Here is a 26,163-nt window from a genome sequence, read left to right as displayed (position 1 = left end):
CACTTTATTTTGATAGTCCACATTAGACATTCTACTAACTATATGTAACTTTGTAACTACATGTCAACTAATTCTTATTAATTTGCAACTACATGACTACTAACTCTCAGAGTAGACTGTTAGGGTAGGTTTAGGGTTAGTAGAATAAGTTGACATATATTTGCAAAGTTTCTGTGGACCCATCAAAATAAAGTGTTAGAAGTTATTAAATAGACAGTCTGCTAATACTCTAATGACTGCTAGTTGACATGTAATTGCAAAGTTATTTACTGTTAGTAGAATGTCTAAAGTGGACTATCGAAATAAAGTGTTACCTTAAGTTTTAACAGGGGGGGAGGGCAAACACTTTTTCACACAGGGCCATGTGGGTTTGGATTTTGTGTTCCCTTCATAAAAAACTGCATGTTGTGTTTACTTGTGTTATCTTTGATTAATACTTAAATTTGTTTGATGATCTGAAACATTGAAGTGTGACAAACATGCAAAAAAATAAAAAATCAGGAAGGGGGCCAACACTTTTTCACACCACTGTATATATATATATATATATATATATATATATATATATATATATATATATATATATATATATTATTGTTATAATATATGTAATTATTGGCACCATTTTGCCCATTAATAACCTTGTATTGCATGGCTTCAGAACACTTTTTGTTCTTTTTGAAGCTTGATGTTCACTATGAGCTGTTGTTCCGGCCCAACGATTACTGTAAGCAGAGCTTCCAGGTCTTCTGTACGAGCATGTACTGTAAGTGAGAAAACTGCACTGTACAGATTTCTACTTGGAGCCATGACAGACAGTTTGGGGTTAAACTAATGATGCCCGTGCTCTAACGAAGGGTAGAAAAAGCAGGACATGGCATGTAATACTGTCAGGGTGTGACTGAGGACAGGAACTTCTATTAAGCCTATCATCAGTCACACAGCAAGCGGGCGGTTCAATCTGACAAAGAGTTGTCTAATTGATTAATCCCACCGTCCTTCATGTTGCACGTCATATCTGATTGGCGGATGATGGACCTCTGCTAGCGCTCAAGCATCCTGACTGGCTTATCATTGCAGGCCTGCCCACGTCTAACATGACAAATGAATGCGCTCGTAATGTTGTTGTTTCTCATTATCATCCTCCGATTAGCCCTCACCCGTGCCTATTGTTATTTGTAATTACCATGTCAAATAAAAAAAGACGGCATGTCTTCAGTTGACGGATGGGAGGATTCCAGCTTTCAATGCTAATTGTCTAAGACAGAAAATGAATATGCACGGCTCATTATGTCTGCCAGAACCCAACACAGAACCACAGCATTTTATAACACTTAAAGGAATAATTCAATCAAAACTGATTTTCAAACTTGTATGCTGCAATTTATTTGTGAACTGTCCCTTAACACATTTCTGACACATTTTCCTCAACACGGCACAGCTGGATAAAAAGATTACTTCAAAATGCACCATTCACAGAGACCTTTCACGATTTATAGTGAATGACAATTTCTTTCAAATTCTGTCGTTCTCATGACAATCCAAATATGTATAATGTCTTTCTTTTGTGGATTTGTGGTGAACAATTTCCTTAAAGACTGCAGTAAGGTAAGCTCCACAAATGATAGATAGATATACTAGAAATTTCAGCATTAATTTTTCAGCGCATGTACGGTTTGAGAAACATTATAGACATCTGCAGAGGAAGCCATATTGCAAACCCTAAATATAGCAGACATTTGACGAGACAATGTACTTTTTCCCTCAAACCCTTCTTTGTAAATATATTGCTATATACGCATATGCCACACCACATGTCTACATTCGCATCTCTGCTGAAACTGTAATGAGACAGCTAAGCAGCAGGATGCTGTCAGTTGTTGTGGAACGTGAAGAGATGTTGTCGAAACACCCTTAGATTGAAAAGGCCTTGCGTGGGCGAATGTCCATTCCTCTAAGACCTGCTTTTAAGAAGGATGAGATGAAACAGCTGCTTAGAGTAACAGCTTTACTCATAAATGATACATGCATCTGTCCTACTGAATCAGACCAGAGGAGAGAAGTAGGTCAGAGTTCCTCTAATATTTTCTGTGAACACTTTAAACACTGTTATAAAACTATCGCAATATATGCGTGCCACTCAGGACAACCCAGCACAAGAGTAGGACACATGGTCCACCTGGACAAATTAACAGACCTCCTATGTTGAATTTCCGAGCAGCATTATGGTGAGCTTGATTTAGCACTTATGAACATTGTTCACCATCATTCTGTGCTTGAGAGCAAAACGCAGATTGTATTAGCACTTCAGATACAGCTTTCATTTCTGACACATTTCCCTCAACGCAGCACAGCTGGAAAAAAAGATTACTTCAAATTATACCATTCACACAGAGACCTCTCATGATTTATTGTGAATGACAATTTCTTTCAAATTCTGCTTAAAGGGATAGTTCACCCAAAAATGTCACCATTTACTCATTCTAATGCCAATCCAAATGCGTATAACGTCTTTCTTTTGTGGTACTCAAAAGGAGATTTTAGATAGAATGTCCATAGTGCTTTTTTTCTTTCAAAACAAAACTCTTCAAACGCTTCAAAAATGACAAAAAAGCACCATAAAAACAATACGCTCAGTGGGCTGAAAGCATAAGATAACTCTGGCTAAAAGAATTATATATAGTAGAAAGAAAGTCAGTCAAAGAGGTTTTGAATGTTGGAAGAAGGTGAATATATGATGACAGGTTTTTGGGGGGGTTTGGGTGAACTTTCCCATTATAGATTCCAAATGATAAAATAGTTAACAATTTCCATATTTCTATATAGTAATTATTGAATTTATGCACACATGGCTAATCAGTTACCAAGACCACATGACCTTTTCATTTGATTAAGAGATGCAGCCCCTTTCTTGATTAGATTTATTGGTTTCTATGCTGATATCTCCTGTTTCTGATTTAAACCTCCTGAAATCATTAATCAGATCTGCAATGCAGTGTAACATTCATTATCCTTAATTCATTATGTTTTGATGAAAATGTCTGTTTTAAATTCAAACACCCAAATTTAGATTCAAAAAATGTAAAAGTCCTTTGAATGAAAATCATAGGTTCGCACCATAGGTCACCATTTTTACCTTGCATGTTCAGCTCTTAAATGTCACACGGGGACAGAAATGTCAGGTTTCTTGGCAGATGCAGGCCGCTGGGGAAAGAGCAGCAGGCAAGATCTTAAAAGGAAGGTGTGGCTGTTCTACAAATCTGAGTAACAGTCGCAAATTCCCTTTAAATCCAGTCTGCTGGGAAATCGGGCCCGCTAGATGAATGACAGGCACCACTGGAGATGAGATTGACCTTTTAAGCGTAAATTATGACAGCAATACACCGCAAGTCATCCATTTTGCATGCATTATGCACCCTAAATAGATTATAACAATATATATCATCTATAAAAACCCATATCAACCACAAGAGATGCTTTAGTACTCAAGGGTATTATAGTTCAGTGCAGGCTGAAGATGAAGATTTTACGTATTTTAAATTATAAAAGCTCTGTTCCGAAACCTAGCTAGGTGCCTTTGTAGACCACATTTTAAGGTGTAATAGGTGTGCTGCCTCCTAAGATGCTTCATTTTGGCAACATTTTAAGGAAGCATTTTGTGTATTATTCGCAATGGTGGACGTTGAGAGACATGTTGATTATCTAATTGAATATTTATCCAGTACTTGTGTTTGTTTGGTGTGTAATATGCTTTTTGAAGTTCTGTAATATGCTTTTTGAAGTTCTTTAGCTTAGCAATATGCCAATGCAAAATCAATTGCGAGTTGAATCCGTTGTGCACTTTTTGTGAACAGATCTATTTTCTATGATGCGTGTGGATTTGCAGCCTTTTCACTTATAAGGTTTAATTTCAGATGCAGCCTGAAAAGGAAGTAAAGTGGAACAGAGCAGCAATCTGGACCCTCTCCAGCCTGTCCTGTTGGGACACTTGTCCTCTTTTAGTGGTCATACTCACATTCACTATGGCCTCTTTGGTCTGTGACATATCTGATATAACCCCATCTGTGATGATGAGGAGCACGAAATACTGCGAGCCGTCCTGGACAGCAGCTGCGTACCTTCAGAGACAACAAAAACAATGCATACTTCAAGACATCTGATTTTTTTTTTACATTAGACATTTTACTCACTACATTCTTATTTTCCTGGTTTTCAAATGCCATGTTCTGCTTTGTTTGTTTAAATAAATCTTTGTCATCGCTTACTCTGAGCTAGAGCCTGAGGAGGTGTATCATGCTTCAATTTAGAAAATCTAATTCAAATCTGCGGAAGACGGCATTTTTAATTACCACAGTGGATGCAGTGTAATCAGATGGAAAATGATTTGGTTGTGTGATGCCGTGACATAAGGGAGGGGGTGGAGATGTCTTCAGACAATTACCTTGTCTCCTTTTTCTGGAAACACACCCACTATCCTTTCAAATAATGATTAAATTTAGCTGCAGTCAGTACTGAGTCAGTCTGTTATGACACCCATGCTGTGAGCTTTACAATGGGATAACAAGCGTGCTCCATGTCAGCATCTTTCTTTTATCAGTTATTGGACTAACAAAAACAGCATAAGGGTTCAAAAGCCAAGTGTTTGGCCTTCGTGGTCAAACATGATAGACAGACCATGGAGAGTCGAACAAACTGAAGGTAAGGAAATCATCAAGATACAGTCCATAGACAAGGTGCTTAGCCAAGCAGTTTGAAATGCCAGGCTTATTCTGTTCATATGCTACGCACTCGAAAATCTAAACAAAGATCAATTTCACTCTTCATGGAGAAAATAACATTTGCATTGCATTCCACTAAATCTGGGAAATCTATCATTTGCATGCAAAGTGCAAACAGGCTGACATTTTACATGGAAACAAAAACAAGCTGAATAGCTTTAAATGGCAATTTAATAGAGTCAATTTTGAAATGATGCAAGAGTGGGCAAAGCAAGGTTAGATAGAGGAGGAGTGTTAAATAAATATCAATGTATGCTGTGTTTAGATGCTGTTACTCAAAACTGTGACCACATATTCAGGACTGGATGTACCAAAGGTAAAAACAAATGACTTTACTTCTCCATTTACTTCCTGTCTAAACATCAGTGTTGTTATTGTTAACTAAAAGTAAAGCCATACAAAATCAATTTTATGAATTGAAATAAAACTGAAATCAAAACTATTTTCTGAAATCAAAAATATATGTAAAGGAAAAAAATAACAAAATTACTAAAACAAATAAAAATACATTCAAAAAGACAACACATAACAACATTACTAAATCTTAAATCTTGAAATAATAATAATAAAAAGGCCAAATTCAAAATAATACTTCTACTAATAATAAAATACTTTTTTAATGTTTTGAACCTGCCATCAAACCAAAAATCACTTACTTTCAGTTACCATAAATAAATAATTAAATAAATAAATAGTTAATGTGGACTGTGTTTATTATAGTTATATTATAAGTTGATTATAAAACTGATATTGCATTTAAAAAAAAAAAAAAAAACCTACCTGGCCACGTGATTTACAACAGGGGAAAAGTTAGTAGGTCCGTATAGTTGGACGGTCTTTAGACTCTGATGGTATGCCTCTAATATCCCCTCAATACCATTACAGTAGGGATTTTCAATATTGCCATTCTGAAAGACAGGAATCAATGGTTCACATGTGTGTCTTCATTTAAGCCAACCAAAGTTCAACAGAAAAACAATGCTATAGAGAGAAAACATGGATTGGATCAATCGATATGATAAAAGAGGTTGCCAATTATAGATGTCTCCCATACACGTCTCATCTCAGAATCATTAAACCACTTCCAGAGCACCTAGGATCTCATACTTTCCAGTTTATGACTGAGAAAGAGAAAAACTGAAGGACATTGATACTCTTGGCATCAACAAAATCTTTTGGACTAATCTCAGGGATTTTCTGGAAGTTGAAGACAACAGGAAGATGAACATCAGCTCACTCACTAGGGGGAACTCATGAGACACCCGTCCATCGGGGGGCAACTTGGCTCCAAATCCCAGTGCAGGGAACATCTTGTCACTGTCATAGTCCTGGATGATTTCCCCCACAGCCTTCAGTGCCAGGGCGTAGGCGTTCATCTGGTACGGGTTCATGTAATGGAGAGAAGTGGACTGGGATGGATTTCCTGGAAATGTAACAGCAAACAAAAAGTTTCTAGTAATATTAGGACAACAATTTAAGAGACAATGTTAAAAAAAGGGGGGGAAAAAGGAAAGGACATGACGTGTGGCCAAGTATGGTGACACATACTCGGAGTTTGTGCTCTGCATTTAACGCATCCAAGTGCACACACACACACACGCACCGTGAATACACACCCGGAGCAGTGGGCAGCCATTTATGCTGCGGCGCCCGGGGAGCAGTTGAGGGCTCGGTGCCTTACTCAAGGGCACCTCAGTCGTGGTATTGAAGGTGGAGAGAGCTCTGGACATTCACTCCCCCCACCTACAATCCCTGCCGGATCTGAGACTCGAACCCGCAACCTTTGGGTCACAAGTCTGACTTTCTATCCATTAGGCCACAACTATACTGCCATCCATAATGCCCCATATTATTTGGTCTTAGTGGACTAGATCTTCTACTTGTGGGATACTTGCTGCTGAGCAAAGATGTTTGGAAGCAGTTTCTTTTGAAAGAACAGTAATTATTTGAACACTTGCAGCAAGTGCGTTGTCGAAAACAATGGGTAGTAGCATTCACTGCTGGCTGGTGTAGCTGGGCCATTTTAGACTGTTTTATCCGACCGGTTCACGTCTCAGCGTGACTTAAACCCTTACACAGCTCCCTGTTCAGCCCCGCAGCACAGGGAGCCACCCAGCTACGACTAATAGGAGTGTATTGAGCGACACAAGGAGAAGAGAAAGGCCAACGATTGGGTTTGGATTCCCCAACCTTTTAAGAGGTCACACACCGTTCTCTCCACTTAATTACTTACCGTTAGAAGCGGTGAAATCAATGGCCACAGTGAAATTGATCTGGGTCCTGGGAACAGAAGCAGAAATGAGAAAACAAAAGAGTAAGCAAAAATACGCTCTGCAGTGATTTGAAAGCTTCCATAGAGACAGGTCTGTGTGGGCACATGTTAACAAGCACACACGAGCATGAACACAAATATGGCTAAATGATGGCTAATGTGTGTTGTCAACCCCAGCTGTATGGTCTAATTGGGATAAACAGGAAGAGCCATTACTTTGAGCTCACAGTTGTACTGCACTCAAACAGCAGGGCAGTGCAGCCTCCGCAGCTCCATCTGCATCCCTGCCTTTAGCACATCCCTTCACACAGCATTTCCTACTGCTCTGGTTTCCCATCGGCCATAAAACCACATTGTGCAGCATGTTAGAAATACCTACTAAATGAATCCCACAGGCACCTTAAAGGATGACTTGCTTTCTAGCAGAAGATGCAGTGAATAGAAAGAGTTTAACTTTGAGCGATGCTAATTAACCGAGGCTAATATGTTAGACTTTAAAGGTACTGTATAATTTAATAAATACATGTCCAACTGACCAGACAGAAATTATTATTGCCAAATCTGTTTTATAAACGTACCATATTCTAAATTAGCATACCACTAAAGCAGATACACATAAAGCAAAGCAATTAAATGGAGCACTTAAAAAGGAATTAAATTTTCAAGATACAAAATGTGTCGCAGACAGCAAAAGACAGCATTCAACTCCCCTCCCCAAAAAGTCAAACACGACAACCCATTAGGGATTCAGTGGGCTACAAGAAAAAAATGAAGAGAGTGAGAAAAAAAGAAAATCGGTAAAACCATAATAAAAGCGGAGAAAATTACATTAACCTTTAGAATCCCATGCTAATACATGACTCATGCCCCTGTGTAGCTCAGAGAGTAATTATCCTCTTTATTAATTCATTAAAAGCATTTACTCTCGGGTCCCAGCGTATGCATCTCCGCATCAAAAAACAATTCTCTCATTTTGGGAAACTAGGTGACAGAAGCTGTGGAAAATAAGCCCTTCTAAAATACCCTGGATTATTACGGTTTAATTATACATTTATGAGGAGGAAAAGGAAACTGAGGAATATTCTTTTTGATTTTCTCTTGTCTGCTCATGAATGCGCCATTCCAAATTAGAGCAAATCCTGAGCTACTTTCATTAGTGCTGTTGTTCTGCCAGCCGTTTCAGCCTGTGGCACTAGGTCATTTCCACGGCCCAGAAACTTAATAGGCTGTAAAAAGGATACCCTGCATTAGGGGTTAGTATAGTACAACAGACATCTCCTGGGATGGGGTAAACAGAAGGACAAGAGGAATCAATTTCTGGAGACATGCATGTCACTATGTGTCTCCCTCTCATTTGTCAGCTGCAGTGCTCTCTGCAGTGCTGTGGGAGGCAGGGAAGCCCTGCATAGTGATAGAAACCCCACCTGTATCTAATGGAATGGAATGGACAGCACAGATAATGTTGTTTTTATGTAGCATGATCCATTATAACCCAGTGACATCATTAATGGTTTCCAAAAGCAGTCACACAAATGTAACACTACTTTTTGTAGCACAGTGGCCTTGGGCCCCCAACAGTCAGGGGTCCACAGTATCATCACCACCTTCTTCCCTGCTAGCGACAGCCTTGTCTGTTCTACATATTGAAATCATTAAAACGCCACCACATGCAGTCACATACGTGTCAATGTGACATGTTGATTTCAAATTCACCTCTTCTTCTTTGACTTTTTTCTGTAAAATAGACTCTTACCCTGGCCAGCACAATCTTATCCGCCTTAATAGAAATGTCAAAACTGGTCCTGCGTGGGAAGCACAGGCTGGCCTTAGACTCGGAGCACATTATAACAGGTTATCTGCCACTCAGCCATGATCGCTTCCATGCAGGTAAAGGTCAGCGCTTAATCAGGTGCACGCACTCACAGCAATGAATGCCGAACTCAGCATAGCAGATACGTTCTTCATTGGCAAGGGCCAAAAGATCTTCAACTGTCTCATGATTAATAGGTTGCTGTTTTTTTTTTAGCAAAAAAGAAAACAAAATCTTCAGAATAAGACATTCTATAAAAGATACATTTACATGAGAAGCACATCTGCATGAGATTTTTAGGCTAGTTTACAAAAATACAACTGAAATGTATTAATCTTAACTCACTGGCTAATTGTTTTCTCTTGTTTTAAGCCTTGGTTTTAAATTGGTACTTTTATTCAGCGATGATACATTAAAGTAATCAAAATGACACTTATAGATGCATTTAATGTTACAAAAGATTTGTTTCAAATAAATGCTGTTTTTTTAACCTTTCTATTCATTAAAGAATCCTGAAAAAAAGACTGAATATATTGAAAAACACAAAAAAAGTAATTGTAATAATATTTCACAATGTGTCTGTTTGTACTGTATTTTTTACCAACAGTGAATACGTAGTAGTGTATTGTTACATGTTGGGTTTTTTTGTGACTGTTCCATGTCGGGTTTTCTGTTTTCCCCTGTGTCCTAGTTCAGTTTAATTAGTCATTGTGTGCACCTGTCCATCCTCGTTATCTGTCCCTTTATAAGTTCCTGTGTTAGTATGTCTGATTGTCGGTTATTGTTTCCATTATGGTGTGTGTGCACTCCTGTGTCTGTATCTGCTCCTGGATCTCTGAGTAAAAGAGAAGTTGATTGTTTATGCTTGTCGTGCGTCCGTTGTTCCGCACAGCACCGTAACAGAATAACCGACCGAAACAGTAAGATTGCGGCGTGTTTTTTCCCTGTTTTGTTTCCCGTTTTTTGTCAAGTTTTTTATTTGTTATTATGGATCCCGCTGTCCTCGTCATCCTGCTGGAGCAGGGGGACCGCTCTCTCGAGGACCACACCGAGGATTTTTTGTTCCTGGCCAACTTAACACACTTCCCGGACTACTGCCTCTGCACGTTCTACAAAGCTGGACTTAACATCACCACACGTAGGCAGTTGTCCGGGGACGGCCCTCGAGAGAGCCTCGCCGCCTTTATCGAGTGGGTGCTGGTGTCTTGCAAATCGCAACTCACCGTGGACCTCGCAGAGAATGACACCAGCCCCACTCGGGACCCAGCGCCCAGTCCACTACCACCCCGCAGCGTGGAGCTGCCCGAGCCCACCGCAGACGGAGAGCCAGAGCCTGCCGCGGTCGTTGAGCCATCGCCATCAGGAGCGACAGAGCTGCCGATCGTCCCGGAGCCCGAGCCCCAAACGTCTGACCAGGTGCGAGAGCCGGCAGTGCATCCGACGGTGGAGAAAGCTGTGGAGATCGCGGGGGCGATGGAACGCCCCGCCCACGGCGCCACCGCTGAGGGTGAGCATGAACTGGACCTGGGTAACCTCATTGACTTCCACTCTGACACGATCATCCTTAAGCCAGCTCCTGTATTGAACTTCTGGGAAATTATCCCACCCGACCTCCCTCTCCCACCGCCTCTCATTGATCTGGTTCCTACTCCAACACCCTCATCACTGGAGTTCGTCAGCCCCTCTGCTCACCCTCAGCTCACCATCTGTGGCGTGGGCTCGCCGCTGGTCTGCCGATCTCCAGCTCTGTTGGCGTTGAGTCTGGAGGATCCCTCATCTCCGCCCTCAGCCTCCGAGACCCAGACTCCGCCTCAGTCCGGCGACCCTGCGGCTCCACCATGCCTTCAAGCTCCCTCGGCTCCACCGGATCCCGTCTGTCCACCAGCTCCACCGGGCTCCCTCGTCCTTCCGGCTCCGCATTGGTCAGTCGTCCCCCTACCTGCACCTCAGGACTACTCTCCTTGGGCTGCGCCCCGTCCCTTCGTCCCTCCGGCTCCGTTGGGCTCCTCCTTCCCTCCTGCTCCACCTATGTCCTCTGTCGCTCCAGCTCCGCCGCGGCCATCCGGATCTCCGCCTGCGCCGAGGTCGCCGAAGACATCTGCTCCGCCTTGGACCTCCGGATCTTCGGCGTCACCCTGGCTCTTCGGCTCTCTGTCTCCACCTCGGGCTCCACCACCACCTGCTCCGCCGCCGTTGGTCGGCCCCATGGAGTCGGCGGTCCCTCCTCCACCATGGCTCCTCCCTCCGTCGGCTCCCCCGTGGGCCACCATCTGGACTGTGGCCTGGGTCGTCATCTGGCTCCTCCTGTTCCTGGCTCCCCCTTGGCTCCTCCCACCCTCCACTCCCCCATGGACTTATTGTTTGGACTCCAGGCCTTTTCTCTGTCACCCTCCTGTTCCACATCCTCCTCCAGAGCCCCCACCCGCCCTCCTCAGTTGTTACGTTACGGCGTGAGGCCACGCCTTGCGGGGAGGGGGCGATATGTTACATGTTGGGTTTTTTTGTGACTGTTCCATGTCGGGTTTTCTGTTTTCCCCTGTGTCCTAGTTCAGTTTAATTAGTCATTGTGTGCACCTGTCCATCCTCGTTATCTGTCCCTTTATAAGTTCCTGTGTTAGTATGTCTGATTGTCGGTTATTGTTTCCATTATGGTGTGTGTGCACTCCTGTGTCTGTATCTGCTCCTGGATCTCTGAGTAAAAGAGAAGTTGATTGTTTATGCTTGTCGTGCGTCCGTTGTTCCGCACAGCACCGTAACATGTATATTATTTTTATTAATGCATTTTTCTTTTATCTTTTGTTTTGTTTTGCTTTGTTTTGTTTTTGGGGTGTGCCGAATGTTATCTGAGCCATAATAGATTTCTCTCAGTAAAAATAGCGCTGTCTGGTCATTTCATCAAGCTTTGGCGAGGTCTTAGATTTGATTGGCTCTCCTCGTGGCTGATTTAATACCAAACTGGAGCAGCTTGGGTGTGATGTGCTCCAATTCTCTCCTTCTTCTACTCATCATCTCTATTGCTGTTCCCGACTCAGTCACTTAAAGAGTAATATTTGTCAATAATGCAGAGGGTTCTTCTTCTAAGTGGCAATTTGCTGTTTTCATTTAGACGAGGGCTTAATCCCACATGCTGTGTGCGCTCTGAAACACAATGTTGCAGCTCCATGAATACACATGTGCGCACAAATGCGCCCACACACGCTGTTGTTTTCTTCACATTTCATTGTGTTGTCTCCATGTGAGCATGAACTTGCAGGCTGTCTCCTGATGTTTACACAACCCAACGGCAGTAACCCTCTAACCCTATCAGGGCTGCCCGTGCTGTGGCAGTCAGTCGAAACTGACAGGGATTCACCTAAATGTCACTTTGCATTAGGCTCAAAACTTCCACCCCACTCTCTTCTTCAGCTCATGGTCATTACACTATTTGTCTTTGACAGCAGTGTCTTATATTAAACCCCAGTAAGAAATCTATTGCTACCTTAATTCAAGCAACATGAAACAAAATATTTCTTGACCATCTGCTGAATCCAGAATCTTTACAAAGGAAGATGGCCACAATTACACATTTCTGCACGTTATGACAGAGTGTCTATCTTTGTTTGAAAATCTGGCATATGCTTTCCTTTAAAAATCACAATTTTCACTGTTCTTTGCGGTGAATAAAAGAGAAAATCAATGCCTAGACCATGTGGCAAATGCACATGGGTGTGAAATGAGAACATTATAAATGTGTACTGTGTACTAGTCTCAGTCAAAATGCATGATTTACACTGTAGAGAAAGCAAAGTGTTTGCGCATTCCACAACTTTACAAATGCATAAATATTTAAAGAGATTATTCTCCGCAAAGTGAAGATTGCCATCCTTTACCCTGACTCTCTTATCGTTCTAATCTTATATGACTCTTTCTTTTACAGAAGGCATTCTGAGGAAAGTTCATACATTGACTGTCAAAGGGGTACAAAAAGCATTGCCATACAGGTTTGAATTGACATTAGGATAAGTTTAATATAAGAATATTATAAGAATATTATATTCTGCAGAATATTGAGTATTTGCCAATACTGAGTCCCAACCCGTTACTTGTATATTCCTTGTGTTTGATGCACAATTCAATTATATTAAAGTTATTCAAATCAATCCAATATACAGAGTTGTGCAGAAAGTAAAAGTAATATGTGTGTATATACATCTATAAGACACACTCTCTGTATGTATATATCTGCACACACTGTATAAAGACATTAATCGAACATGAGACTACCCATGTAAACTTCTTGTATTTTATACAGTATATACAATAAGCAGAAGAACTGCAACATAAAAAAGTGGAGATAAGGTTAGAAATCATGAAGCTTGCGGTGTCAGAACACCAGTCTGTCAGTCAAATCCGAAGCAAGATGCACAGCAATGCATTATGGCTATAATACGTCTCAGATGATACGTGATATCTCTCAGATACTCTGACGGCAGATAAAAGTAAATAAAATCAATGAGTGATTGTTACAAAACTGCGCATAAAATACATTGAACTCAGAAGCTCAAACGTTCGTTACGCACTAGAACAGATCTCACTGGTTCTTGCACATCACACGCACATTTTTTCTTCTTTTGGTTTTAATGGCAATTGAACGCGAGCGTCTTCTTTTCCTTTTAATGGCGGTTGGCAAATCTACTTGAAGGCGAATACTGCCACCTACTGCATGTCACCGGCATGACAGCTGACACAAAATAAGGATCAGGCTAAGGAGAGCCGATACCGATCATTAAAAAAAAATATCGGATGTGATTTTGATCCTTGAGATCGGCTCGAGACATCTGTAGAATGAACACTCGTGGCAGTAAAATACCAACAACTTTTATTCCTTTTCACAAATTTCAGTGGCACATTTCATTTCCAAATTACAACAGCCATTGATGTAAAACATTTCCAGGTTCACATTCATCTGGACATTCACAAAACTTAAACTTTTAGTGCTATTCACTGGACAATTCATCTGGAAAGTGTCACAAAACGTGGAAAAAGCAACATTATATTATTTTGCAGAAATGAGCCTGACATGAGTTGAAATTCACTCTGATTTGAAAGGTAGTAAATGGTTTACAATAGGTTGGGGCAAAGTGAGGACTACGTTTGTTCTAGGATCAACAAAATATTCATGAGGAAATGCATGAGGAAAGGCTGATTACTGCCAAATAACTTCAGTGCGCATGTGCAACCTACCTGTACAAAGTACGTACGCTCGTACTGTTCTGCTGACGAAATTGTATGCAATTCAAAATGCTATATCCTATAATAGAATATAAATTGTGACCCATCCTTCTATTGTCAGAGCATCAATGCACAGTAATATGTGTGCTTCACAGCACCTGTGCAAAAGCGTTTGTCTCTCTACTCACCCTCCTTTGATGTAATCGAGGAAAGTCGACTCTGATTCCACTGAGAATGACAGCAGTGTCACCTGCATCAAAAACAGATCAAAAGAGACAACTGAATCTACAACAAAACAACAAGAGAAAATATGATGCCACATGATGCGATTCAGTCATGTTAGAAATTGTCCTAATATAACTTGTTTCAGATGAGGCAGTGAATGATGTGGGTGAAGTGTCGGACACTCTGGGAAGCGATGCACTCGTAATATAGTGTAATTAGCTCGGGTGTAAAAGGAATACTCATTAATGCAGGAAGACATTTGAAAGCTACTGTGCATGTCGTTCCCTTTCCCATCACATAATTGAACATAGGAAACGGCTGTAATTAAAGGCATTGTCTGTGTAAGAAAAACATACATATCTCAAAAAATTAGAATATCGTGAAAAAGTTCATTTTTAAAAGTTCAACTTATTTCAAAAAGTGAAACTTTCATATATTTTAGATTCATTAAATGTAACGTAAAATATTTCAAACGTTTTTTGTTTTAATTTTGATGATTAGAGCTTACAGCTCATGAAAGTCAAAAATCAGTATCTCAAAATATTAGAATATTTACATTTGAGTTTCAATTAATGACCGTCCCTACAATATAAATTCCAGGTATCTCTTGTTCTTTGAAACCACAATAATGGTGAAGACTGCTGACTTGGCAATGATCCAGAAGATGAACATTGACACCCTCCACAAAGAGGATAAATCACAGAGGGTCATTACTGAAAGGTGTGGTTGTTTACAGAGTGCTGTATCAAAGCATATTAAATGCAAAGTTGACTGGAAGGAAGAATATGGGTACGAAAAGGTGCACCAGCAACAGGGATGACCGCAAGCTTGAGAATACTGTCAAGCAAAGCTGATGCAAACACTTGGGAGAACTTCACAAGGAGTGGACTGAAGCTGGAGTCAGTGCATCAAGAGTCACCACGCTCAGATGTCTTCAGGAAAAGGGCTACCAAGCCACTTCTGAACCAGAGACAACGTCAGAAGCGTCTTACCTGGGCTGTGTCAAGCGATATCGTCGACCTCATTGCAAAGACACTATTTAAACTGAACTGAGCTGGATGATGACATCACTGAATTCAATAATGAAATGCCTTTAACTGAAAATCTTTTTTTGATCTTTTCATTTTACATTATTGACACACTATTTTCCTTTTTTGATATTGTGCAGTTGCTTTGACACAATTTACATTGTTAAAAGCGCTATATAAATAAAGGTGACTTGACTTGACTGGAGAAAAAGAACTGGACTGTTGCTCAGTGGTCTAAAGTCCTCTTTTCAGATGAAAGTAAATTTTGCATTTCATTTGGAAATCAAGGTCTGGAGTCTGGAGGAAGAGTGGAGAGGCACAGAATCCATGTTGCTTGAAGTCCAGTGTGAAGTTTCCACAGTCAGTGATGATTTGGGCTACCATGTCATCTGCTTGTGTTGGTCCACTGTGTTTTCTGAAGTCCACAGTCAACTCTGCCAATTTTAGAGCACTTCATGCTTCCTTCTGCTGACAAGCTTTATGGAGATGCTGATTTCATTTTCCAGCAGGACTTGGCACCTGTCCACACTGCCAAAGGTACCAAAAGCTGGTTCAATGACCGTGGCGTTACTGTGCTTGATTGGCCAGCAAACTCGCCTGACCTGAACCCCATAGAGAATCTATGGGGTATTGTCAAGAGGAAGCTGAGAGACACCAGACCCAACAATGCAGATGACCTGAAGGCCGCTATCAAAGCAACCTGGGCTTCCATTACACCTGAGCAGTGCCACAGGCTGATTGCCTCCATGCCACGCCGCATTGATGCAGTAATTCATGCAAAAGGAGGCCCAACCAAGTATTGAGTGCATAGAAATTACCATACTTTTCAGAAGCCTGACATTTCTGTTTAAAATATCCTTTTTTATTGATCTTATGTAATATTTAATTTTCTGAGACACTGAATTTTGGGTTTTCATTATCTGTAAACATCAAAATTTCAAGAAATAAAGGCTTGACATATTTCAGTCTATGTGTAATGAATCTATATCATATATGGGTTTCACTTTCCGAAATGAGTGACAAAAAATATTGACCTTTTTCACGATATTCAAATTTTTTCAGATGTACCTGTACATGCGTGTTTGAGCGTATGCTCTGATGCACATGCGCTTACACGCTCACAGTGGTGAAATTAGTTTCACAAATTAATCTCTGAGCCACCACTCACCGTGCCAGAATTTACATATTTCTTCTTCTTCATCTTCTTCTTTGGATTCACCACCTAAGAGCCATTGGAGAGCAAATCAGAAATCAAAATAAGCCAGAAGTGGGATTCAGATTCATTAAACAGATAACAAACTGCCTTTCCTCTCACAAGATGGTGCCTCAAAAACAAATAAATTATATTTCCTTGCAAAATGCCACCACCTGCGGAAGATGTGGGAAACGCTGAGAATTAATGTCTTACTCTGAGTTAAATGTGATTTCGCATTGAATTCTCCACTTCTCAGCCCTAAAATGTATCACATTTTTTAAAGAAAATATCAGTGGCATTTGGATATTTTGATATATTTTAGATCAGACAGCACCAACCTAAAAACGTGCAGTAAGTACAGTTCACCACACAATTATATCATTTTCTGTCATTTAGGATATTTTGGGGGAAAATGTCAGTGTTGATGTTGCTTTGGACCTCACTAAATTGACACTATATTGATAAAACAGATATATATTTGTTTGTGTTTTACAGAATAAAGAAAGTTACAGGTTCTGAACAACATGAGTAAACTATGACTAATGATTAATTTGGGGTGAACTATTCCTTTAAGAATAAATAGTGTAACTAAATAAAAAAGATGAAGAGTTATCTATAATATAATATGATATATAATACAAATTGGTAGTTATATAACACTTGTTGGTAGCATTAGTTCTCAATTTTGCACTGAAGTGTAAGCAACAGTAATAGTGTTGTTTCTTAACTATATATTACATTATATATTATATATTACATCCCACATATATTTTGATAAGAAGCATGAAGGAATTAAGGGGATCCATTTTGACAAATTGGATCTGAAGAGATTTGGTCTAGATTATTGTCTCTAGAAGAAGGAATGAAAAGGAGAAAGAGGCAGAGTGAGAAAGAATAAGATGGATAATGATGCTGAAAAGCACACAAATAAAAGTAAAACCATCCAGGTGACCTCTTAGCTGTAAGGGGTGAAGTACAGAAGAAAGGACTGGCAACCCCTGGTCATCCTCCATTCATCTCCAAACACAAAGTAATCAATAGCTCAAATAGACTCTTTGTGCTCAGATGGATGCCAGGAGCTGGACATGAAAATACTTTTTGAACATGTTCGCTGTAGACTCATGACCCATCAACCCTTCAGGTTCACAAAAACCTGAGAGGTGAGATTACAGAGTGGAAATTTATAAGATGTAAATCTAAAGACTCTTTGATGCATAAAAAAGGTCATGTGCTGTAATAAAACATTATATTACACTGTAATAACTGCTTTATTACACTGTAATTACATCATTTCCTACAATTGCTCTAGGGAAAACAACCTCTTATGTTCAGTAATATCTGTACCCTAAATAAAACACCAGAATTCATTCCAAGGACAATAAACCAACTTGACGCTTTTGTTTAAGCCTCGCTACCTCCCAAAGAGATACTATGAATGTTTTATCAGCTCTGAATGCACAGCTCCCAACAACATTTTCACAGGCCACCTGAATCACTGCTTCATCTGCCATGAGAGATTTTATAATGTGTTGGTGGTGTGTTGGCATCAACACATTAGAAGGTAGGAGTGCTGGGGATGCTTGCAGTATTAGACACCATCCTTTGGAGAGGAGATGGTAAATCACTGCAATAATTCAGAATCCCGGGAACGCTCTTATAGTAATCCCCATTTGCATGCTTCCCAAGGGCTTTGATGACTGTACCGTCCAAGCAATTACCAGAGAAAAACAAAGAGGAGAGTTTTAGATACCTGCGACACTAAATGTGGATGGGGGTGGCTGGAGAAGGAGTGTGAAATATCCATAAAAAGAATATTATTTTTCATGGATGATTTATGTGTCAGCTGAAAAATTAAAAGCATCCGTATGGCTTGGAATATTTGACTTGCTACATCATTTTGAGTGATTTTTATCTAGTAATACATTTTGAATTGTATGCACTGAATAAATATGAAAAGTCTGCTTTCTAATGATTTATTTAGAAATCATTATTATTAAAGTGGCCCTGTTATGGATTTTTGAACATTACCTTTCATGCAGTGTGTAACACAGCTCTAAGTAAATGAAAACATCCTGCAAAGTTTTAAATCTGAAAGTGCACCGTGTATAAATTTATTGTCTCTCAAAAGAAAGAGTTGACTCTGAATCATTGAAATTAGTCATTTTTAAAAACGAATCCCAAACCGTTTCATGTTGATGTCAACATGAAACATTAGCATATTGCCCACCCACTTGTTTTGCGTTGGTCTGAATGAAAATGCAAATTCATTCTTTGCCACTAGGTGCCGCTTTTGGAGCGGTAAAAATAGTGGTTTCCCTGGTAACGCTGTATGCAAAGCAGCACTGTGCTCTCAAATGTTGCTTTATCAGGCATTACAGGCATGAAGAAATTAAAATGAGACCAATCGGACCAATCACCGCAGATTAGCATCACGCAAAGGAGGGGTTTCGAAAAATTAATCGTTGAGCTAATCGTTTGGGAGTCGTTGAGTTGCTAAGGTAAAAATAAATGCATATTATGAGACTATGAAAGTATTTTTTGACTTTGCGTGCATGTCAATCTGTAGTTGAGGACTCCCAAAACCAAAATATGAACATTTCATTTAATTTAACCTTTCCCATAATAGGGGCGCTTTAAATCACAATTATTAACATAGTTTTTGATATATAAGCCATTGTTCACATATAATGATTTATATCCTCCTGAGACTCAGCTATGGAGTTCCCTGTCGATGCGTCACTAGACGCTATGGGGAAAACTCCTTTTTCTCCGAGGACTGAAGACTTTTTCAATCACGCAGTGTGACTGCACGGCCATTGGTTCGTGCAGTAATAAAAAACGAACCAATGGCTCGTCAGCGGCACTGCACGAGCCTATGGCGGCAAAGCCTGCCAGAGCCCGCCAAAAGGGGCGGGGTCATCTGGCTATATAAGCGGGCGCTTCGCCATAGGAAAACAGATCAATTCTCCTTCAGCGATGACTTCTTCGCTGATACAGGACTCCAGACGCTCGCCGTTGAAACGCCTTGCTGCGGATTGGAAGGCTGCCTTTTTTCCTGCTCTTCGCTGATCCAGCCCGCTTCGTCGAGCCGCTTCAGCGATCAAAGCAGACGCCAGCTCGTCCCCTGCTGCCATCCGGCGAGCCTTCAAGAAGAGCAAATTTCTTCTAAAAGAGCAATCGCGGCGTTGTTGCCGCGCAGTCAATGCGTCTCGTGCAGACTTTCTCTGCACGATGCCCGCTCAGAATGTGTTTCCTGCTTGGGTAAATCCCACGCAGAAACCGCTCTGAGCGAGATGGAATGTTCATATTGCATGAACATGAGTCTCATGACTCTGCGCGCTCAGATCGCTTTCTTTTCAGAGAGCGACTCCGCCCCTCGCGCCCTCCCGTTTTCTTCCTCCCAGTGACCTGTGGGGAAAAAACGACGGGGTAAAAGGCTTAAGCGCTCAGCGGCGAAGCGAGCTCACGCCGGCTCAGACCCCGCGTGTCTTGCCCCCGCTATGCAGAGAGGATTCCCCCTCTTCGTCCTCTTCTTGGTGCGAGTGACGTGATCTCGTTCGGTACTGTTGAGGACGATCTATGTAGATGACAGCATGTCTCTAATAGCGCAGGAGGATATATCGGGCTCTACCATTGACCCCGCCCCCTTCTCGTCTGCCGAACCCAGCGAAGCAAATCCAGGGATGGTGCCGAGCTCTTCCGCATCATCTCTAAGGCCGTTGACGAGCTGGGTTTCTGGACGAATCAGGCGAATCAGGGAATGCAAGCACAAAGTGTTTCTAGTGGCCCCACTCTGGAAGAACCAGCTTTGGATCCCGGAGTTATCTCAGCTGCTAATAGCAGCTCCGTGGCCCATTCCCCTGAGGCGAGACCTCCTCTCTCAGGCGAACAGAACGATCTGGCACCCCCAGCCCGAGCTGTGGGACCTGCATCTATGGGCACTCGATGGGACTCAATAGATCTCCCCGAGAATGTCCTGAATACCACTGAACAGGCTAGAGGCCCGTCCACGAGACGCCTCTAAGTTGACGGTTTTCTCCACCTGGTGTCGAGCCCGCGGTGAGGACCCGACAACATGTGACATATCAGTGATATTGTCATATCTACAAGAGCTGTTGGATAAGGGGCGCGCCCCTTCCACGCTCAGAGTCTACGTGGCAGCTATAGCAGCTTCTCACGCTCCTATAGCCGGACAGTCGGTGGGCCGGAACAACCTGCTTGTCCGTTTCCTGAGGGGATCTAGGAGGCTCCATCCGCCGCGACCCCTCAAAGTCCCTGCATGGAACCTGCCCACGGTCCTGAGAGCCCTTAAGGGCCCTCCTTTTGAGCCACTACAATCTGCAAGCTTAAAAACACTGTCGCTCAAGACCACTCTGCTACTAGCGCTAGCATAGGTGACTTGCAGGCTCTCTCTGTAAACCCTGCCTGTCTTGAGTTTGGGCCTAACGACTCTAAGGTCGTCCTAAAACCAAAACACGGCTTTTTGTCCCTAAGGCGCTCTACACTCCGTTTAGGATAAAGGCCCAGGTTATTACGCTCTCTGCGCTCCCCTCTTCTGGGGAGGACGAGAGTTCAACCTTCTCTGCCCGGTCAGGGCATTGAGAATGTACATCGAGCGTTCCGCGCCCCTTAGGCAGACGGAACAACTCTTTGTCTGCTTTGGCGGCCACACCAAGGGGTCGATTATTACACATTATTATATTATATATTATATAATATAATATATTATATATTATATAAGATTATTTTTTTCAACATGCTGTCCCAACAGCAAGACATTAATATGCAAATAAGATACAGTGTATAGACACACTGTGTTTAATGAGAAAACCCATTTATGGAAAATTTTACACACATATTGCATAAAACAAAATACTATAGCAAATAATTTTGTTATATATTTTATAACATTGTTGAGAATCATCCTTAAACAAAGTTTAGTAAAAAAAATTGATTGGTGATTTAAAAAATAAAATCCCATTAATCAAGTTTCCATCCAGATTTTGCGCTGTTTTGTTATTAACAAAGAGATATGCGTATTTGTTGTCTACGTATTTGCTGTCTACAGCCTGTTTCCATCCAACTGGCCTTTTACCGATAAAATGGTGTGCGTCATGATGTCATCCCTAAAAAACGAATTGCCGCATAAGATTTGGTGTTTCCATACATAATTTATCCTTTTGCGTAAATTATAGGCTAGGCTAGCTGTTCTTCATTCATTTGAAACAAACAAAAAAAGCCTATATTAAATTGTATAGGCCTACATAAAATAATTTTTATTTAGTGTCATGTGTTTTTTTTTTTGTACTTTGTTATAGACTAGATAGATAGGCCTCTGTTGATAATCAAGCAATGATCATAAACAGTTGCAATTGTATTATTATCATTTTTCTGATTAACGTTTATAGGAAATATGGATTGTTCATTCCGGTTATTTTATTTCTCCTAACCGACGGTCGTTAAGATGTATTAACCGTTAACCGACAAGATTATGTTAAATTACAATTAAATTAAATTTAAATTGATAGGTGGCTTGACCCATTACAAACACCTAAATTTGTTTTCCAGGGATTCATTTTATACACACACATACAACATGAACAACAACATAAACAACATGAAGGTGAGGATTCACGCACCTGCTATTATATAAAAGAAACAGGCCCATATGCAAAATATATTTTTCTAAATAATTAATGAATTAACAAAACGAAAGAAAAAAACTGCAACAATTAGCAGCCTATATGCAGAATTTCGGTTCATTTTTGTGATGCACTCTTGAGAAAGTGGCAGTTTTCCTTTATTTCACAAAAGTACGTTTTGTTTTTTATTGTGAATGCACAGAAATGAAATACATATATTGAATAGTTTTGAATAATAAGGAATAAGGGAAACGGTGCTTTAACGTGAGCAACATCATTGTCACGTTCCCTCTCGGGACACAAGGAGCGAGGAGACGTAGGAGTACCAATAATCCTTTTTATTGATCACACACACTATGAGACGAGGAGCTTGGGGAGAGACGAACATCAATGACGTTAGACCGGACACAGGGGCTAGGAAACACAGGGCTTATAAACACAGGGAAATTGGCAAGGAAGAACAGAAACAGGTGTGGGGCAATCACATGCAGGGCTGGGGACACATTAACTATTAATTAAAGGAACGAGGATGGCCAAATAGGGACACGAGAGGAGGGGAAACACAAGACAAGGACTGACAATCATGAACACGGACGCTGCCTATAGGCTAATTCTGTCATGTGACACCACATTTATTTGCGTTAAAGCCCCTTTTCTCGACAAAAATTGTTTCCAAACAAATTTTTGCGACATTTCCAGTATCGATATGGAATTTATGCACTAAAGTGTGAAGTGACATTCAGCCAAGTATGGTGACCCATACTCGGAATTCGTGCTCTGCATTTAACCCATCCAACGTGCACACACACAGCAGTGAACACACACACACACACCGTGAACACACACCCGGAGCAGTGGGCAGTCATTTTATGCTGCAGCGCCCGGGGAGCAGTTGGGGGTTCGGTGCCTTGCTCAAGGGCACCTCAGTCGTGGTATTGAGGGTGGAGAGAGCGCTGGACATTCACTCCCCCCACCTACAATCCCCGCCGGGCCGAGACTCGAACCCGCAACCTTTGGATTATGAGTCCGACTCTCTAACCATTAGGCCACGACTTCCCCCTAAAGTTAAACGGAAAAATATTTTTTTGACACAGGAGAAATTTAATCGATAATTGGCATTTCCATCAGCTATATCGTAAATATTTTAAAGCGCTAAATATTTTTTCGCAAAAAAATCCTTGGATGGAAACCTGGTTATTGTTTTTACCTTTTTGATGTCTATTCATGCCATTTTATTTTTAGTAAAACTGAGTCCTAGTGTCCTCTACAGAGGACATAGAATAAAATATAATTTAAAAAAAATTAAATTTCTTATGCTCTAAACAATGTAATGACATGAAAAAATACTAAATTCACAAAGGGTCTCATGTGCTTGTTTCTGGAAAAAAATGGCCTCTGAAGATAATATATTCTGTGTGGTCGACATCTCACCTCATATATGTTGAACTGGCTCTGACCTCGGGCTAACTCTCTGTAACTGGTGGTGAATTCACCGATGAAATCATGGCTAAAAACATACGAAAATTCACAGATTCACTACAGCGAAATATCACTTCAACTCTTCCTTTGTTATCACATCAAAAGCCAGTCGTCATCTTACCTGCCATCACGATCCCAGTCATATACTTCCACTTTGATTGTTCTGGAAAACAGAAAAGGCCCAGGCATGTTTGACAAATCAATACACTCTGAGGGGGGAATTCACTGGAAATGTGCATGCAATGTCTACATTGTTTTAGCACCTGATTTACTAAAGGAATGATGAAAATTAGGCAAAGGTGCCAACATTGCCAAACACTGAAAGCTGAACTGAATTTGAACATCATCATTCCTGTACATTTTTAGCCTACCTCCACCAGCGACCTGAATCAGCTTTATTAAAATGCTTAAAGTGCATCGACTTCACTGTGTATTTGCCCAGTTATAATGCTCTTCTCCATTACTTAATAAATTACTGCAGCCACGATTAAAGGAAAACGTAAACACACGCAATAATACAAGAATATGCTTTTCATTTTTTTTCAAATACAACTCAGTTTACCACTTGATTTTCATGCAGGAATAGTGCAACATTAATTGTATCAGGAAAATAGTGGTGGGTTTCTTATTTACTGTTTAATGAGCTTAATTTACATAAAATTTACATATAAATTGTAACAGAGATGAGTTTAGCATGCATACAGGGTGATGGTGCATCACCCGACATATGGAAAATAAATAAATGGATACATTTGTCAATGTTATAGCTAAAAAAAAAAATCAATAAAGAAAAGCATGTTGAGAGTTGCTGAAATCGTGTTTGGTCTCATACTGTATCGCGTATCTTGTCAGTGTGTGCACTTGCTTGGCCATTTTTAGTGATTAATAGGAAAGTGGGTTCAGCTGAATTCTAACAGTGATTTGTTAGATAGGTATAAAAAAGGGTATTATACCGTGGCAGCGGTCACGGCAGCCCTCGTGTGAAGCCCTCTTAGTGTGAAGACCAAAGTGTAAAGACCATCGACTCTACCGTGCGACGACACCGGCAAAGGATATTAGTATCGCTTTTTATTTTTATTTTTTTCTTTTTTTTTTCTTTATATGTTTACTACTGAAATGTTGTTGTATGCATTTGTCAATTTTATTTAATTTCTGTATTTTCTTAAATGGGTGTGTATAGAGTATTTACAGAGTGTTAACGTTCAGTTTTAGTTACTTTTTGTAAGTTGCTTTGGATAAAAGTGTCTGCTAAATGACTAAAAGTAAAGAAAGTAAAGTAAAAACATCAAATCATATGTAATTTGTCTTCTAAAATGGTTAGAATAGTTGATCATTTTATCAAATAACAATCATGTAAATAAAATTGTATTAATTTAAATCAAACAAATTAACATTAAAAACCCAAATCTAGCACAATATAAATTCACAGATTTGTAATATCTAGAGATGAGAAAGGATCATTTAAGATCAAAAAAAGTTGGAATAAATATCACATTCTGATGTAAAAGATGTAACTATATGTCACCTTAGCACATTTAATATGAATTAATATTAATGTTTATTAACAGAAAGGTGATTAAAAGTTAAAGTGGGTCATTGTAACGTGTTTAAAACTTTTATGTACCATGGATAAAAGTGACAAAATCAGTCTGTTCCAGGAAAATAGTGAAGATTGTGTTGTGCTGATTTAGGGGGATTCCACAACTAATCAATTTCGAATCCTGTGCAAGACTGAACTTCTTTCACCACGCTTTGATTGGTCTCTTGCTGCTAAGGCCTAAATTGAGCCATCAGTCACAATTAAACAAAACGAGTGCAGGTTGGTGAATGCATCCTGTGGCAGGTGTTCGCTCAACGGCTTACATCAACAAGATTTTCTGAAAAAATAAAGCTAGCTACTGCCCATATTAATGAGAGTCTCTTAAAGCTTGCTCATTAGCACGACTGAGAGGCATTGAAGAAAATTCTATTGACCGGCAAAAAAAATAATAATAATCTGTTCCTGTTTACTTCCTGTCTGCAAACAGTCCAGAACTCCCACAGCAATCATTACAGTCGTTTATGGACAAAGTAAATAATTCTTATGATTACACTGAGTCAATGCCCAGAGGGCACAGTGTTTCTGGAATAAAAGCACAAATTAATGTCATGGGGTGGCTAGCTCAGTTCTGCTGAGTTGTCTTGATGTTTACTTTAGGATAAACAAATGAGTGGGCTAATATGTCCCTCGATATCCGTAAACTCGAAAAAGCATGCCGTGAGCAGTTAATATATTTCATGTTGTTCCAAACCTGCAAGACTTTTTTTTTTTCTTTTGTTTAACACAGAGTTCAATGGTGCTATGGACCCCATTGACTTTCAATGTACACTCTCAGGAAGAAAAGGTACAAAAGCTGTCACTGGGGTGGTACGTTTTCAGTGAAGTTGCAGGGAAATTACTTTTAAAAGTAATGCATAAAGAAAGAAATAAAATATTTTTACACTTTTACACCAAAAGTGAGATTAATAAGCCTCATCCAGACG

General features: G+C 40.3%; 1 protein-coding gene across 2 annotated transcripts in view; it reads right to left on the bottom strand.

Annotated features, from left to right (window-relative positions):
• LOC306854701 (copine-5) overlaps positions 1-26,163 on the bottom strand; it is a 188,124-nt gene that overhangs the window by 11,733 nt on the left and 150,228 nt on the right. The window contains exons 10-17 of one of the 2 annotated variants that reach the window (XM_079392909.1): positions 23,762-23,803; positions 23,593-23,668; positions 16,493-16,546; positions 14,260-14,321; positions 7,012-7,058; positions 6,020-6,201; positions 5,559-5,686; positions 4,016-4,118 (exon numbers count right to left, since the gene is read on the bottom strand). In XM_079392909.1, the coding sequence (XP_079249035.1) occupies positions 4,016-4,118; positions 5,559-5,686; positions 6,020-6,201; positions 7,012-7,058; positions 14,260-14,321; positions 16,493-16,546; positions 23,593-23,668; positions 23,762-23,803 (694 nt within the window). Of the gene's footprint in view, positions 1-3,988; positions 4,119-5,558; positions 5,687-6,019; positions 6,202-7,011; positions 7,059-14,259; positions 14,322-16,492; positions 16,547-23,592; positions 23,669-23,761; positions 23,804-26,163 lie in introns of both variants that reach the window. The other variant, XM_079392911.1, reaches the window with a different exon arrangement.

The sequence above is a fragment of the Barbus barbus genome (assembly GCF_936440315.1).
Source record: "Barbus barbus genome assembly, chromosome: 35".
Lineage (NCBI taxonomy): Eukaryota > Metazoa > Chordata > Actinopteri > Cypriniformes > Cyprinidae > Barbus > Barbus barbus.
Note: the sequence above shows the minus strand (reverse complement) of the source record. Positions and strands in the feature narration are given on the sequence as shown.